General features: G+C 40.5%; 1 protein-coding gene across 1 annotated transcript; it reads right to left on the bottom strand.

Annotated features, from left to right (window-relative positions):
- Nucleotides 1-416: 416 nt before the first annotated feature.
- On the bottom strand, nucleotides 417-17829 carry umodl1 (uromodulin-like 1). Its single transcript, XM_039618563.1, has 17 exons — nucleotides 16700-17829; nucleotides 16237-16479; nucleotides 15823-15981; nucleotides 13987-14108; nucleotides 13669-13852; nucleotides 12794-12934; nucleotides 11036-11308; nucleotides 9928-10191; nucleotides 8524-8636; nucleotides 8225-8444; nucleotides 6819-6956; nucleotides 6250-6740; nucleotides 5934-6094; nucleotides 3347-3586; nucleotides 1817-1973; nucleotides 1624-1708; nucleotides 417-1075 (listed from the first exon to the last, which is right to left on the bottom strand). The coding sequence occupies exons 1-17, from the start codon at nucleotides 16773-16775 to the stop codon at nucleotides 888-890; spliced, it is 3255 nt and encodes a 1084-aa protein (XP_039474497.1). The 5' UTR covers nucleotides 16776-17829; the 3' UTR covers nucleotides 417-887.
- Between the last annotated feature and the right edge of the window lie 307 nt (nucleotides 17830-18136).

The following is an 18136-nucleotide window of genomic DNA, read 5'->3' as shown; positions in this document are numbered from 1 at the left end:
TTGCTGCACTCCAGATGGTAGTAAGCCCTCCTTCACCACAGGTCTCCAGGGACCTCCCATGAAAGAGAAAGCCTCTCCTCTTTTTAGTATTCACCCCCATCGCCGCTGCATTTCTGACCCCGTGACGATGTCGGATTATGCAAAGTGTGAAAGGAAAGCTGGGCTCTCATCTTTGGCTCTTCTCTGCTGAGAAAGGCTCATATGAGATGTTTTCATTAACCACTCATCTGAGTAAAGGAGAAACTGACACCACAACCTCCAGCCCAACGAATAAAAGCTGGACTGTAATTTCAAGCTTTTTCTGAATCCACCACCTCGTATCGTCCTCTGTAAACGCTCGTGTTTTCTCTGAGTGCAGGAAGCCATCTTGGACTGTTTTTTTTTAAATGAAGAACTGTGTTAGCAGCACCCCCAAGTGTCTGAGTCTATACAGGACTTGTTTATTGTCTCATCACTTAGAGCACAAATTATGAGTCAGTAAACACAATAGATAACAGGCAGCAAAAAATAGCAGCTAACATAATTTAAAGAGGCAGCTGTGCAGTATGCTTCTTATGAGCAGTTTGACTATAAGAATAGGATACGGAGACCAAACTTGCATAGTAATTTGGTATCTGATTCTCTGCAGTCATTAAATATGTCATGCATGAAATATTGATAGTTTCTACATTTGACATCCCTGTATACAACCACTCTATCATCTGAATATCATAACTATACAAAGAAGGTGCAGGTGAAATTTAAATTCAAACTGTACATAATAGTTTCATGTACACGACGAATGGTGAATGGTGCAACAGTGACACATGGTGGCAGGTGTAGTGTAAAAGCAGCGACAGCACGTCTAATCTCTTCTAATTCTGTGCCTGTGGGTGCAGGGGCTGTCTCTAGGTGTTAAAGACAAGATAGGTGAATTTCTCCTCTTTGGGTTTGACGTTAAAATTGTAGTGTCCGATGCGGTTCCTCTGGCAGTAGAAGAGGCAGGCGAAGGAACAGACGAAGAAGAGCGACAAGCCAATTCCGAGAATGGAAAGCCCAGCTACATTTAGAGTGCTCAACTCCTTATCCAAGGGCCCTGCAGGAATATATGAACCAAGGCTGAAGAAGTACAAACATGCAGACAAGCAGTACATGATGACAGAAATACCAAAACTTTACTCACTGGCTCTTAAAACAAACGTTTCCAGCTCCCTTACTTAAAAATAATGTTTAAAAAGAATGTTCCCCTCATGAGTCTGTCGTGATAAAAGCAGCCAACCCTTTCCCAGTGACGACTAGTAAGAAAATGGATACATGGATGAATGTTTTACATCAAGCTAGTTGAACTTTCCTCTCCACCACACTGATAATAGCGACAGCTGCACTACTGCCTTAATTCAACAGCTATAGATGGCCCATTTAAATGCTGAAATGAAGTGAGAGCCAGATTTATAATGGCCACTGAAGATTTAAATAGCTTTTCTACTTTTAAAATGGTCCGTGTTGAGTGGAAGCTGAAGTGTCATTACACTTTCAACTGAAGCACAAAAGAAGCATCCAGGTGAAATCAGCCGTGCTCCAACACAGCACGGAGCACTCTGGAGCTGAGTGTTTTCAAAGCAGATACTGTGTAAAAATACACACCTTCATCTGAATTGATCAGAGGCCCAGCTGAACCGAACCTTGTTCCAAGTGCATTTACAGATCGAGCTGTTCTCTGGTGACAGTCCTGCAACAAAACATGAGCATTGTTTGTGTTGCATCAACTGCCTTTAGTCTAAGCAGGGTCAAAGCTGCAGGGTTGCATGAAATGTATTGTGGAGTAGAAAGCACTCACTGGCACGCAGCTATTCGATTCAGTCTGCAGGCAGATCTGAACCTTGCAGTGCACATAGATCACCTTCAGGTTGACAAAGGAGAAGATCTGCACGGACAGACGGGACGTGCTGGAGTTCCCGTTCATCATCACTTTGGTGAATGTATTCAGGGAACAGCTGTGGAGACACAGACAGGGGGACTGACTGATGAACTTAACTGCACCTGATCATAAACTGTTATTAGAAAGCATCGTCCTAAATATATAGACAGCTGAATAATCTGCTGGGTTTCTCTTATTAACGCTTTGCAGAAGGCTTTAACACAGATATAGCTACCGCGCTGACTCATTGTCACTTCTGATGTCACTTTTTTTTTTTTTTTTTTTTTTTTTACGTCCTGCACAAAAATGAATTTCATTTGAATGGAGAGACCTTTAGCTGTGAATCAGAAAATGCCTTCTCGTCAACACTGGTGCATGTGGGAGATTTTTTTTGGGGGGGGGGTTCAGTAGATGATATCGTGACGACCACATTTTCCATATCCCTGCCATTCATCTAAGTACCAGGTGTTTGAAACTGATCACTAGAAAACAAATATTGTAAATATGAAGCTGGAGATTCTAAGTTTGCTCAGCATAGAAATGGAAAAAAGTGATGCAAACAGACACAGCCAGTAACAAAACTGGCCCACTGGCAACTATGCAGCTCATTACTTCATATAATTTAGTTCATTTGTTTCACAAATGCTGACACGTGTTTTGCAGTGAGACAATAGGAGTCAGATTTTCTTGTATCTGAATGGGGCTAGCCTAGCTAGCTTTACCTTTACATGTGCATCAGATTTACGTGGTAACTTAAACCATAACCGCAACTTCATCTTAACTGTATGCCTATTAGCCTCACGTGCACCTCCCAAAGAACATAACTACACAATGGCTCAATGCATACTTGAATGTTGCGTTGCAGGGATAAAAGAAGTTTGCATAGACTTCCAGCAGAAGTCTAAGTCAAGCTTTATGCAAAGGTAAGCTAAGCTAACCTCCTGCTGACTGTAGCTTTAGAGAGTAACTAACAAAATGAGCGACACGATATGATTCCTTGTCTTGTTCTGTCTTACAAATTTCATTTTAACGTTTGACTTTGTAATGATAAAAGAATGGAAGCGCCTGGTTTCAAACCTTATCAAAGACTTCCTTTTAGAAGCGTTTTTTATGTGTCACCCAACAGAAGCTGGTCACATTCGCGTCTTGTTTTAAAAAGTGTGAAGCACCAAATTAATCATATGCTGACTAATGAAGCTGCCTTTCTATCATTTCATTATCAACTTAAAACCACAGATATTTATTCGTTAAGACAGAAACTGTCAGGAACTTAATTTGTAGAGTTTTGACTTTTTAAATGACACATTACTATATAACATGTGTTACCATATGTTGGCCAAGTCAACCCCATCTGAGATCTTAACTCCAGATTAAAGTTGTCTGCGTTAACAATAAATATAATGGTAACAGTATGAGTAGGCTAAATAAAGCTGTAGCTGGGAAACAGACCTGTTCTCCAGAAAGACATGGCTGTAGGCGTCCACGGGGTTTGGGGTGGGAGTGGACCAGCACGTGCTGATGACTACTTTAATCTGATCTGAGGAGGTGTTGAGTCTGACCTCCACTACCACGGGCTGCTCACGGGACAGGCTGTAGTTGTAAGGCAGAGGCACTGCACCGTCCAACAGATGCACGCTCACCTGGAATGACCCCGATCCCGTGACAATGAGGTCTTTAATTATGTCATACCTGGATATGGATGGAAATGAATTGTCGGTATAATGAATACAACATAAACTATACAAAATATAAAAAATGAAATATTTATCAGTTTATGCTACTAATGAGCAGCTACATCACAACAGTAGCTGCTGGTTATGCAATGTTGCTTTCACTTACACAATATAACTGCATTCAGTGAAAATGGGACATGAGAGTTTAAGTGAAGTAGGCTAAACACCTATCAGACTCGGGGTGCTCAATAGGTTTTTAGGGATGGCTATAGCCTGTGGAGTGCTGAACAGCTTTCAGCCTCAGTTAAGTCCATTTATATAACTAAATGGGAGCTCTACAGTATCAGCCTCTATCTTGGGATTCATTGTTGTTTAAACCTTCATACCAATGATAGCTGTTCATGAAACGCAGTTCAGGGTCCTGAATATACTAACAAAGAATATATCCCAGTCTGTTGTTGCTTATTACTGTCAGCTTGTGAAACTGCTGTGTAAATGCAGCAGCAGCAATCAAATCCCTGCCGTGCTGATATTCTGAACAGCAATACTGCCTCTCGTGTGATATTGCTCAAGTATGTACTTTTTGAATGTGTCAATATTCTGTTCAATTCAATTCAATTCAATTCAATTCAATTTTATTTATATAGCGCCAAATCACAACAAAAGTCGCCTCAAGGTGCTTTATATTGTACAGTAGATAGCACAATAATAAATACAGAGAAAAACCCAACAATCATATGACCCCCTATGAGCAAGCACTTTGGCGACAGTGGGAAGGAAAACTCCCTTTAACAGGAAGAAACCTCCGGCAGAACCAGGCTCAGGGAGGCGGCGGCCATCTGCTGCGACCGGTTGGGGTGAAAGAAGGAAAACAGGATAAAGACATGCTGTGGAAGAGAGACAGAGATTAATAACAGATATGATTCGATGCAGAGAGGTCTATTAACACATAGTGAGTGAGAAAGGTGACTGGAAAGGAAAAACTCAATGCATCATGGGAATCCCCGGCAGCCTCACGCTCTATTGCAGCATAACTAAGGGAGGATTCAGGGTCACCTGGTCCAGCCCTAACTATATGCTTTAGCAAAAGGAAAGTTTTAAGCCTAATCTTGAAAGTAGAGATAGTGTCTGTCTCCCGAATCCAAACTGGAAGCTGGTTCCACAGAAGAGGGGCCTGAAAACTGAAGGCTCTGCCTCCCATTCTACTTTTAAATACTCTAGGAACAACAAGTAGGCCTGCAGTGTGAGAGCGAAGTGCTCTAATAGGGTGATATGGTACTACAAGGTCATTAAGATAAGATGGGGCCTGATTATTTAAGACCTTGTATGTGAGGAGCAGGATTTTGAATTCAATTCTGGATTTAACAGGAAGCCAATGAAGGGAAGCCAAAACAGGAGAAATCTGCTCTCTCTTTCTAGTCCCTGTCAGGACTCTTGCTGCAGCATTTTGGATCAGCTGAAGGCTTTTCAGGGAGTTTTAGGACATCCTGATAATAAAGAATTACAGTAGTCCAGCCTGGAAGTAATAAATGCATGAACTAGTTTTTCAGCATCACTCTGAGACAGGATATTTCTAATTTTAGAGATGTTATGCAAATGGAAGAAAGCAGTCTTACATATTTGTTTAATATGTGCATTGAAGGACATGTCCTGGTCAAAAATGACTCAAGGTTCCTCACAGCATTACTGGAGGCCAAGGTAATGCCATCCAGAGTAAGAATCTGCTTAGATACCATATTTCTAAGATTTTCAGGGCCGAGTACAATAACCTCAGTTTTATCTGAATTAAGAAGCAGAAAGTTAGCGGCCATCCAGGTCTTTATGTCTTTAAGACATTCCTGCAGTTTAACTAATTGGTGTGTGTTACCTGGCTTCATGGATAGATAGAGCTGCGTGTCATCTGCATAGCAGTGAAAATTTATGCTATGTCTTCTAATGATGCTGCCTAAGGGAAGCATGTATAATGTAAATAGAATTGGTCCTAGCACTGAACCCTGTGGAACACCATAATTGACCTTAGTGTGTGAAGAGGACTCTCCATTTACTTGAACAAATTGGAGTCTATTAGATAGATATGATACAAACCACTGCAGTGCAGTACCTGTAATACCTACAGCATGTTCTAATCGCTCTAATAGGATATTATGGTCAACAGTATCGAACGCAGCACTGAGGTCTAGCAGGACAAGCACAGAGATGAGTCCACTGTCAGAGGCCATAAGAAGATCTGGAGAAGTAGTTCTTTATCTCTTTATGCTGTTTCCTCTTGAGCTATTTGTCAGCTGTGTCAGTTATCAAGGGGGTACTGATTTGAAAAATAATAAAATATGATGAGTACTCATGACAGTACTCATGGCACTTACCCCATGCCGCTAAGGTCTGCAGAAATAAGCATGCTCTTCATGTAGGTACACATGACCGGGACTTCCAGCTGTTTTCTGGGCACCTCTGTTGCTCCCGTTGGTGAAGTGTATGGATCCATAGTGTTAAACAGGTTTACAGAGGCTATGTAGTGGGTTTCATTCTAAAATACCCAAACGGCAGAAAGAGCAGAGTACTGGTTTTCATACTTTTTAATACTTTGTACTTAACTAAAGAAGACAATGGCAAGCTAGTATACAAAAAACAAGAGCACAGGGGATTCTGGAGGTTTCCCAAATGCAGAGGAGAAAAACTTACATGCACAAGTTTAGTGTCGCACTCGTTCCACGCCACAGTCAGCTCGACGTGCGTGTCATTGCCGCCGTTGATGCCACAGCCCACCATGCCCAAGTAAAGTGCACTCTCCTGGATCATGGAGCTCAGAAGAAAACTCTTAGTGACAGTCACAGTGATGGCTGCAAGTCTGCAATGGACTGAGAGGGCTTCTTGGATAGAGTCATCGGTGGCAGATCCCAGAGCAGTGGTACTTTTTGTTGAGTTGGTAGCAGTTGTTGGGGCAATTGTGGTGATTGCAGCGGGAATGGCTGTTGGGGAAGTATTGGTTGTCGAGGTAGTGATGGTGGAAGCTTGACCAACGGTTGAGATTTTTGTGAAAACCATGTGACTTGTTGATATATTGTCTGTGGTTATTTCTGGAGCAGTAGTTAAAGTGGTTACAGCTGGCTCAGTGGCTGAGGGTGTTATTCCTGTTGTCAGGGGCGGTGCCGCTGTTTCTAAGGTTGTAGGTGCTGCACGAGACAAGGCTCGCTGGTTACAAAGATATTCTGTTTTACATGTAATGTGTATAAATGAGTTTTTACAGCTACCTTGGCAGACCCGTCCAGGTCTCTCTGGGTCGTTGTCAGTAAATCCAAACAGGCAAACACATGTATAGGAGCCCCAGGTGTTATTACATGTGGCCGACTGGGAACAATCATTCTCCCCTGAAGCACATTCATTAAAATCTACAGACGCAGAAATAAAAAAAATAAAAAATAGTCAAGTATTATGTTATTGGCTGATTATTTAGTTGTTACTTTAATTACTTTGAATTTCCAAAATGTAGCTTTTGAGATGCAAAAAGTTTTTGTAAATACTTTTAGTGCACTTAATGCACTATAACTTGTGTTTTTAATGGCATGTACTAAAAAACGTTTTGCAGTTATTACATTACTGTATGACTGCGGACATCATCTTGTGTTTTATTTCCTTAAAGCTGAGAAAATTAACATGAAGCAACAGTGACCAAGAAATATTGCCTTTTAAGTCAAAGCGTTATTCAAGATCCAGAATTTCTGGATTCCACAACGGAGCTTCATAGTTATTCTAGCATATTGTCCCTGCATGTTAAGTTGCGTGGGAGAGAAAGTATGTGGAGCGCATGTGTCAGAAGCAAGGTTGCAGAGAATGGCACAGGTACAATAAAAACACGACACGTTCTGAAACAGTTGACTCAGTCGCCCAGAGCCTCAGTAAGCATGTGAACGGGATATTTCTGCGATAGTTTTAGTTCGTTTCAGTGAGTTTTATTCAGGTCCATAAAATCATTTCAGTCATTTAATTATTTATTAATTTTCAAAAATCTAGATTTTAGTTTAGTTAAATGATTTCTTCATGTTGAGTTTCAGTTTTCAGTTAGTTTTAGTTGAGCTTGGTTCATAATAACAGACATGTGAAAATTGCAGCTGCCTTTCAATCATTAATGGACATCCCAGAACAATAAAACAATAAACTAACTACTGGCTATATTTTAATAAAAAACTACCAAGACAAATGTTTGGTACAAAGACTGTTAATGCCTGCTGCTGGTTGATTAAGGCCCGATTTACTGCAACTTTTCATGCACGTCTCCAGAAATATAATCTCATATAGTCTGGAACACAGACATTAACTGCTGTGATTTTTAGTAGGCTGCCCCCGTGACTCCCACTAGCCAAATGCACAAACACAATATATCTATTTGATGAAGCTTTTATGAAGCAAAATTTTAATATGTGGCTTCTACATTTGTCTTTTTCATGGCTCCACTTATATATATTTGGCCAACTCCAGTGCCTTCCTTCTTTTCTGTGCTGTAATTTCAGTAGAAATAAAACATTTGCTAACACCACGAGTAAGTCTTTGAAACTAATTTGCTGTAATGTCAAACTTAGCACTCCCTCTTTGAAGCATTTTCCCAGCAGTGTACCGCTAACAGCCCGCAGCATTAGAATGAGCATATAAAGACACAAACCATTTAGACTTGTGCTGTTTTGATCTACTGTGTATGTCGAGCTGTTCTTCAGGGACTGCAGAACTGCTGTGGACACATTGCTTATGTCCAGACTTTGACTTGGGATAAACACTATGGTGAAGTTGACCATCACGCTCCCCGGGGAAAAGTTTCTGATCTCGATCCTGACCTGGCCTGAATCCACCCTGGCTTTCACCTCTGGAGACAGAGACTGGTAGATCTGGTTGGTGACACAGGAAACAGGTTAAGAGTGAAAAATATTTTCATTTGCACATCACATTCAGTCACTGGATACTTACCTCCTCTATTATACTCTCACTGAGGTTTATGTAGGCCTGGCTGCTGGTGTTCTGGAGGTCAGCTGTGAACTTTATGTTGGTAAGTCGTGTTGTGGCATCGAGAGTCTGAGCGTCTACAAAGAAAACCTTTATTATGCACGATAACCACATTTACCGCGAATAAATGTCGACCATCCTTTTGACCCCAGGCCTTTTGATAAAACACTGATTCTTTTCTTCATCACGTATTAGTCATTAAAGACAAACTGCTGTACTCCTTACCCCCTCAGGGTGGTAACTGTGGCTATGTTCTTATTTTCAAAAATCTGGGTCAGTCACTTTCTTCACTTGTGGCTCAGACAAAAAAACATTTCCAGTATTCTTGTTGTTCTTTTTCTGAAAATACTTCCACAGAGGAGAAATAAAGATTTGACCTATATTTTGATTTCTGAGGGAAGAGTAACGCATTTCTGTGTGTCTAGATTCTCAGTCATCCAGGTAACAGGAGTCTTAAAAGCTTGGAAAAAGGCAACTGAGCTTCTTTTAGCTTGTGACGCCGTTTGGCTTCACATCCAAGAGGCTTCCCTACCTGTTGTTTTTAGAACTGAAGAAGCGTCTTGGATGTGACGCCAAACAGCTTCACAAACTTAAACAAGTCCACTTTCCTTCTATTTTCACTTTTCTCTTATGACAGTAACACATTTTATGATTTCTTTTTCTAATAATAACCACGAAGATATCCAAAAAACTGTGTTAAGTGTTATAATAATGTTATAGGTTACATATTGTCACAATGCTATTTCGCAATATAACATTTCTATAATATCGCTGGGAGCAAAGAACAACAAGTGGAGGTGGAAATGAACGCCTCTGGTGGAAAATATCACTGTTTCCTGAGAAGTGTGTGTCTCCATGCAGAGACACACACGGAAAGAAAAATGACAAAAAAGTGTTTTTTAGTATTTTTAGTCAATTAGTCAGTTTCTTTCCTCTGGTTCAGGCAAAATATACTGCAAAAATGCAAAAATGTTATAAATAAATACAAATGAATAAAAAATAAGGGAACACTTGAACAATTTGATTTTTTTAAGTAACTTTTTAAGAGTAGCCCTCAAAGAGTTGATGGTTTGTTTTCAACTTCTTCTTTTTTACATCATTTTTTTCTCAACAAAATAAAAAGATCAGTCTGAATATTTCGTACATCAAGATCCAATGTGACATGTAAGGGTTTCCTTACTTTTTTAACAGCACCTTCACAAACTAGCCATGCCATAACAACAACATGAATGCATAACAAATAGTTATAAATAAAGGTAAAAATGAACTGGAAGTCACTGGAGCTCTCACATAGATTGGTAGCTCTCGAGTACTTTGAACATATATATCAAAATATGAAAGTCAGTGTAACAACATCCCAATACTTACAGGTTTTTACTGAGATATGGAGAGGGGCTCCTTGATTTCCGCAAGCACAAGGTGTGACAGTAACATTGTAGAGCAGTCCGGGCTTCAGTCCGCTCACCTCTATCGTGGTATCACTGATTTTCTGTGTCTGAATGACCTCTGACCCTTTTCTTAGAACAACCAGGTAAGTCTGTTTTGTCTTAGCATGATTGGACCAGCAGACAGAGAAGGACGTTCCAGTGACATTAGTGGACCATAAGCTGCTGATGCTGGGGGGAGCTGAGGCTGGGTAGGAGGGGACAGACAGGGGAATCGTTATTAATCTGAATCCGCTTTCTTGCTGATTGTTGCGTGGAAATATGCCACTCCCACATCTGTACGGTTTGTCTTAGGGAATAGCATCCAGCCTAGTTTTGCACAGTGACTGGAAACAAACACCACAGCTAGTCTAAGCCTTTCAAAAGTAACAAAAAAGAACAGTTTAAAAATGCATTATTTTACTTTTTACATCCTGTCAGTTTAATCCTAGACCGTTTTAGGCCAGTCTTATTCAGTCTGTGCAAGCCAGATTCAGAAATTTTCACACAAAGGAATATTTTAATATTATCTCATTTTGAATTTGATGGCAGCAAAATATCTCTAAAATGCGGGCACAAGAATCCAAAGAAATGAAGAAATCCCTGTGCGCGAAGGACAAATTTTGGATGGCACCAGGCAGCACTGCATTAAAACTAGGCATGAATCTGGCAAGGAAGTCGCTGCATGGGCTCAGGAAACACTTCCAGAAATCACAGACTGTGAGCACAGTTTGCTGTGCCATCCACAAATGGAGGTTAAACTTCAAACATACCAGGAAGAATCCATATGTGAACATGATAAAAATGCACAGAGCAAATGTAAAAAGTAGTAGAAAAATAAATACTCGAGTAAAAATAGCTGAAAAAAACTTTATGAGAATAACAATTTAAGACTCCTCTAAAGAGGATGAGCTTTAGTGTAAATGATGTGTAATTATAAATAAATGCTTAATAAACCCAAATATCCCCTCTCACTTTGGCTTGGACTCCCTTCCAATCAAGAGATGCAGATTTTATGTAAATTTTAAATAAAAATAAAATATATTTCTTACAGCATGTTGTCGCTGGAAGAGCTGACGCCACAGTTGTATTCATTTGGCTGTAAGATGCAGAACTCGTCCACAGCGAAGCTTGTGATGAATTCGAAGAGACAGAGGTCGTATTACTCGGAGTGGCAGTCATGCTGATCTCAGTGGAAGTGAAGAAATCTGTTGTGTTGTTGCCAGGAGGGCCTTGTGTGCGATTGGAAGCAGGGGGATAGGTTGTGTTCATCAATGCAGGGCTGGTCAGGGTGGGCTCAGCGGTGGTCCACACTCCAGTGTCAGCTGGAGCAAAGAACAACAAGTGGACGGCTGAACTGTAAGTTTCTGGTGTAAATATCACTGTGTGCTGAGAAGTGTGTGTTCCATTTCACCCATCAGGTGACTCACATCACAGACGTATAGTAATTAGAAACAACATATAGTGTTTCCACTTTAAAAGAGCAAAAAAAAAAGGTCGGTAAGTAGGGTCATGGATCAAAAATAACTTTTACTATAAACTGTCTTTAAATTGATTTATGATTTAGGTTAATAAACAACATCTTTTTAAGAACGATTCTCAAGATTTCCAGGATGAAGACGTGACCCACCCTCCTCCACTCATCAGTGGTGAACAGACAATTTACGTGTTCTTAGTCACACAGCCAATAGAGGTCACTTTAGAAACTGTGTCTTTACAAAGCAGTAATAGCAGAACATTGTGGATCATTTATGAGGAAGGACCATCTTCACAGAATATGACAAATGTGGCAACTTTGTTGTGAGCTAGCTAAGCCTTTAAAACTAACCACAATTTCCTTGTTGAAGTAGGTTTGACTGACTTGAAGAACAACTTTGACACATATTATTGTGCAGCCGTTTCAGATTAAGGAGGCAGCCTGTTAACCACAGCTTTGTTCCAAAACAAGGCCTCCATAGCCTCTGTGTTCCTTAATGTTTTCACATAGCTGTCAGTAGGTGATTGGTAATTGACCTTTTTCTGCTTTTAACAAGAAAACTATCTTTTGAGACTTGTTTTCTTTTTTCTTGTTTGATATTTTACCTAAAAAAGGCTGATGGTGGGCGGACTATTAGAATCTGAGTAAAACTGAGAGAAATCTATTCCAGATCATTTGTTCTTACTCACTTTCCACCTCCAGTTCTACAGGTCAGCTATTTTAATAGTCTGTCTGTGTGTGTGTGTGTGTGTGTGTGTGTGTGTGTGTGTGTGTGTGTGTGTGTGTGTGTGTGTGTAATGACGGGATGTTGTAAATTTACTCCACATAGCAAACATCAATACATTAGCATTAGAATAATGCCCCCAAAACTCTTTGATCACTCTAACTGTAATCTTGTCAGTTTCTATTTGGGGCTTTCTTGCAGATGACGGGGAAATCCCTCTTGTCACTTCTAAAGTGACTGAATCTAAACTATAGTATTTGTCTGAGATGCTGCGCTTACGAGTACAAATGTAAGGGCTCAAAGGGGATTTTGAGGATTGGGTAACTGGAAGCACTTGAGAAAAAAGAACACTTTCAAACGAGGTTCAGATGTTATATTTAGCGATATGATTGCTTTTTTGTGTACATACATTGTGCACGTGTAAATTAAGTGTGAGCTAGTTTCTGAAAAACCTAAATAAATTGCACAAAATGGTGCGCATAGCAAAAATGGAACAAATACAAAGTCATGTGCAAATAAACATTTTATTTATCTGGCAATTATTTCACAGTACAGACTTTAAAGGGTTAAGTCTGCACTGCAAACACACACACGCATGCACGGTCGAACCTGAACAGTGGGCTCCAGGGTTGCTCGGGTCAACATCAATGTAACCTTGGCGGCAGACGCACTCATAAGAACCCACTGTGTTGTTGCAGTCGGCCCAAAGCGAGCACTGACGAAGAGCAGAATGTGCACACTCGTCTACATCTGCAATGAAAATGCAGACATATGGAGGAGTTAAACAGCAATTATAATTACACATACATAAAAGCTGCTTAATTATAGTTGTGTTTGCATGAGTTGTAACAAATGTGTTTCTGAAAAAAAATCATAGCACAAAGGCAATAATTTATAGTGGAAGCTGTTTAGAAAATCTCCACATCTGTTCGGGATCCTGGAAAAAATCACTGGAACTTGAAATACATTATGCAAGTCAGGACTGGATTCACTTATCTTGCTCATATCTTTCATTTAAAGGCTTGGAAATTCAGATGTGTCTAAAAATAAATGGCTTTCAGCACAGAAAAAGGGAAATTAATTATCTCGGAGAAAAAGCCGGCTTGACGTGCACGCATGATGGCGAGCTCGGTACCATGTTTTGTGGGAATGTAGCAAGCATGACTGATTTATGATAAATATCTGAGTGTGGGTGTGTGTTTCGTGTGTTTATGCACGTGTGTTTGTCTCTGTGTGTGCGTGTGCGATCGCTCTGGTGTTATTTTCCGCTGTTGCAGGAAACATCCCACAGATGACTGTCACTCAAACAGAAGTAGTGGGAGAAGGAAACTGTGGTGCGACTGAGTCATTTTTTCCTGAACGCCGTGTTCTTTGCCACATGAATCATTCTCAAAACTCTACAAGAATGTCATTTCTCAAAAGGAAAAAAAAAGCCCCGAGTAGCTTCGCAGAGAGGTCAAAACTGCCGTACAGTGCCTCCTCACCTTGCACTGTTATTGAGGACACTTCCTCTATGTGTTCGAGAAGACGATGCAGCTTCGATGTGACGTTGTACAACGAGAGAGTGAAGTTACACTCAATCAGCAGAGAGGTGGCAGTTCTGTAGGGATGCACAGGCCATGTGCTGAGATAATAGACAGAAACATCAGACTGCAGAGCTCCAGTCACCTGATGATGACACAGACGGACATATTTTCATAAAAAACTGACCATCAAGGAAAGTGCTTATCTTGGAACGCTTGGAAGTCTAGTCTCTTTATAAATGTGTGGAAGAAGTTTTAACATAGAAGCTGTTGTATTACCATTGCTTGCAGCAGCCTTGTGTGATTCAGAAGCCCTTCATCCTTGGACATCAGTTGCTGGTAGTCTGTCTTCACTGTCACTGTTGCATTCAAACGGTTTCCTCCATTCTCAGAATAATTTGCTGAGATTAAAATGATACAATAAAAAGATCAGTGTCGACAGATTTCTCCCTGCTTAAGAGAAAGATCTACAGGCTCAGTCAAGAGTTTGGTTAAAAAAAAAGAAAATCAGCTTTATTCCAATTGCTAAATGAAATAGGAACAGGCTGAAGCTGTCTATATTTAACTCAGCAGTTATTCCTTTCATATTTTCTTCAGCAGGAAAGGGATCCAGTGAAAACGGCACACACACTGTGGGGACTGTGGATTACCCCAAGTCACTAAGATTAGTTTCTAAAAGAATTTGGTGACACTGTAATTTTACAAGAACACACATACGAAAACCAGAAGCAATGAAACACACCGTTGTCAAGACAACATGTTCTTTCTATTTTTTTGTTTGTCTGTTTTTTGCTGTGCTCTTATTGTGTGCACGGTCGACATCGGCTGAACGTGACACAGAACATATGAGTGTGGATTTTGTTTGAGCAGATCTGCTAACGCTTTCAGTTTCAGTAACTTTTTACTGTTGCTGTAAGAAAATCGGTTGATTTTTTTCCTTTGCTTTATTCGACAAGCCAGCACGGTGGTACGGTGGTTAGCACTGTTTCCTCACAGCAAGAAAGTCCTGAGTTCACTTCCACCATCAGGCCAGGGTCTGTCTGTGAGGAGTTTGCATGTTTTCCCCGTGTTTGCATGAGTTCACCTCGGGTACTCCGGAGTCCAGTTAATTGGAAACACTAAATTACCCGTAGGTGTAAATGTGAGTGCAAATGGTTGTCTTTGTCTATGTGTTAGCCCTGCGACAGACTGGTGACCTGTCCAGGGTGTACCCTGCCTCTCGCCCTAAGACAGCTGGGATAGGCTACAGCGCCCCTGAAAAGAAGAAGCTGAAGCGAATGTATGGATTTATTCGACAAATCACTGAGAACTTGAAATTGTTTTAAGAAGGAGTGCTTCCTGGTGCAGTTTGGAAGAGAGACATTTAAAAAATACTTGCCACTGCTACAGTCAGCCTTTTAGTTCATTCACCAATGATATGAATTTAAAAATCCTCATTATCGAGCTATCGCATTCACAAATTAGGCGTCCATGCTGCCTGCCCTGCCTCCCCGGCGGGGTGATGATAATACTATAGATAGTAAAATATCATATGAAAGGGCACTGGGTGAACCCCACCACGTCATAATGACACCATAATGTTGCAAAATCACACACTGCTAAAGATTTCAGCCAGTTCTGCTCCAATCATATGGGTGAAGATAATAAAATATACCATTTCAGTATGTAATGATTCAAGGTCATAGGTCAAAGGTCAACATGCTATTATAAAAGCAGGCTGATGTCAGCATATAAGCATCATAAAACATCAAAGTTTTAGTGTAGCCCTCGCCTTTCGGGTGGAGCTGCCCTCTCTGAGTGCTCACTTTTGAAATTTTACAAAATACCAAGGAAAATGACGCATCAACAGCGTGATGGCAGAAGTAAAGCTGCATTAACAGATACAAACAGTTTGTCAAGTTCAGCTGATATACCGTAGATGCTGGGCAATAGAATTTTAGCACAAACAGCAAATTTCAGTTTGATTCGGTCAGGTTAATGCCTCAGTGAGTTGAGTCACTCATTACGTTTTAGCATTATTCTAAAACTGTCATTTGCCTAAACAAAGCACAGTAAGATGCATGGAGAACATTCACTTTTAATGCAATGTGGATGCAAAAACACATATATACTAACTTGCTGGATCACTGCAGAAAGAGTGGTGAGATCGCTGGCAGCATTTTTGCCAGCCTGGACAGTCTATATCCAAGTCACACTCCTCAGAACTGGGATGTAATCCATCTGCAGTTGGACAGGATCCTGGCTTGGAACTAAACTCACCACTCCTGTTTACAGCTTCATTCAAAGGAAATAACATGTTGCAGGCCATATATTAGCAGTGAGATATTTGTAGCATTGCAGTTTCAGCGCTTCCATCTGGTGTCTTGCACACAGCACCACACACTGAAAGGTCACGCTGACTGCCTGGCTAGAGACAGTGTGTGTGTGTGTGGTACATAATCAGATTTTGCAGACACAAAGAGTCTTCTACAGTCTAAGAACAAAACAATGTGTGCTTTTCTTTAATCCTGATTAGTGTGGTATACTCACACAGGGCACAGTAATGACCAACTTGCACATAGCCAGAGCAGCATCCCATCACCTGCTCCGTCACCAGCTTGTACTCAGTCTGATGGATCATCCTGTATATTGTGACATTACAAGTCTTCCAGAGGAGCCAACCGCCACAAGGCTTTGACACTGAATAGGGAACCTTGTGCACCACCAGGAAACTCACAGTCTTTGTTTCATTATGAGTGCACAGGTGGTAGCCAGACAGAGACAGGTTATTTCCTGAAAATAAAATATATCTTTTGGATTCAGAAGGTTTCCTTGGTATCTTGTACACTGCTGCAAAATAACATTTTGAGTCACTCTCATAAACTGCTCCTTTATGTTAATGTGCTCAGAAAGTTTTGAATGAAATGTGAAGGCTTTAATCAAAATAAATGTCATACTCTGTTTTGTTAAAACATCTGTTTAGAGTAAATCTGTCGTCAGCATCGTTGCCTACCTTCATTCACAGTGTCCTGTCCCCGAAAGAGAGCCAGCAGGGCCACAGCCACCCCAAAAGAGAGCATCCAACTCATTTTCACATCAGAATCTCACCCATGTATTTAAGCACCACATTTTACCTCCATATTTCACTTGAAATGATACCAGCGCACTGTTCAGGGTGTAGTCAAAGACCAAGTCCTCTGTGGCGCTATCTTCCCCTCCCCTTATTTAACCCAACGGTCCCAAATGTACCAACAGGTAAGTATTACATGAATTTAGATATTTGCAGTTACAATTTATTTACTAAAAAGATAATAATTTATGAAAGAGGTTAATGTTTTTTTAAGAGGGTTTTGAATTGCTGTCAGCGAAACAACCTGGATAATCAGTATAAACATGAAAAACAAAGTCTTTGCTTTCCATGCAACCTGTGAGAGGAAGTACGTGCTTTTATTTTTGTCAAATAAATGCATTATGGATTTGCCTATTCTTTGGCTGTGTCAGTGTAAGTAAACATGTTTATGAGGCCAAGGAGAATTATGGGCTGGGAGGAGTCAGAGTCCCTAATGGCCTGGTTTCCACTCAGGTAACCATGGCAGTGCTTGCTATGATGCTGGCTTTAACAACCAACCATCTTAGCTATTAAAATCAAGTAAGGAGGAGTGAGAACTTCCCTGCCATTTTCCCACATGTCTTCATTCTGCTAATATCAAAAAGCAACAGGATGCTTTGGCTGTCACAGACATAATCTAAAAAAAAGGCTCACGTTGTGATCACACTGGCATTCTGAATGTGAAATTCCTGCTAAAATCCTACAAGCCTTTTGGCATGCCTTTAATTCTTCGCAAAAGTACCAGTTCAAATAATGGTGTTCCATTAATAGTAATGAGGCGTGAAAATGAACCTGATTAAACGTAATTCAGTGATTAAGCAGTAATGAGTGGGCTCATGCTAGCAGGCTTGTGGGTGTGAATGCAAGGCAGTGAAGGGTTTTCGGTCGGGTTATCAGAGGTCACCAAACATAAATATATGCCTTGCATACACATGCTTTCGTGCTTTGCTGAAACTAAAGATAATTGGGAGTGGCGCTGTCTTTTCACCATCAGTGCTTGATTAAGTGAGATGAGACTGTTGCCAGGTACTGTAGCAGATGAGGCTTTCCAGGAAAAGGCCTTTAAGCAAAATAGGCATAGTGACAAATCCCCACTGGATGGAAGTGATGACACAAATGCACTGCTGTGCTGCAGTGACTTTTTTTGTAGTCATGGATATAATTAGTTTCACTGGGGCTAGATGGGCATCAAAGTAGTGTCTTCTGTAGTCGCATTAATAACATTTAAGTCCACTGCATGGCATTGTAAAGTAAAAAGTACTCTTTAAAATAATCAGACCAAAACTAAAAAAAAAAAAGAAGAAAGAAACAAAAATAAGGAGAGTACTTACTTCCTACTTG

This window comes from Oreochromis aureus, linkage group 10 (assembly GCF_013358895.1).
Source record: "Oreochromis aureus strain Israel breed Guangdong linkage group 10, ZZ_aureus, whole genome shotgun sequence".
NCBI classification, from domain to species: domain Eukaryota; kingdom Metazoa; phylum Chordata; class Actinopteri; order Cichliformes; family Cichlidae; genus Oreochromis; species Oreochromis aureus.
Note: the sequence above shows the minus strand (reverse complement) of the source record. Positions and strands in the feature narration are given on the sequence as shown.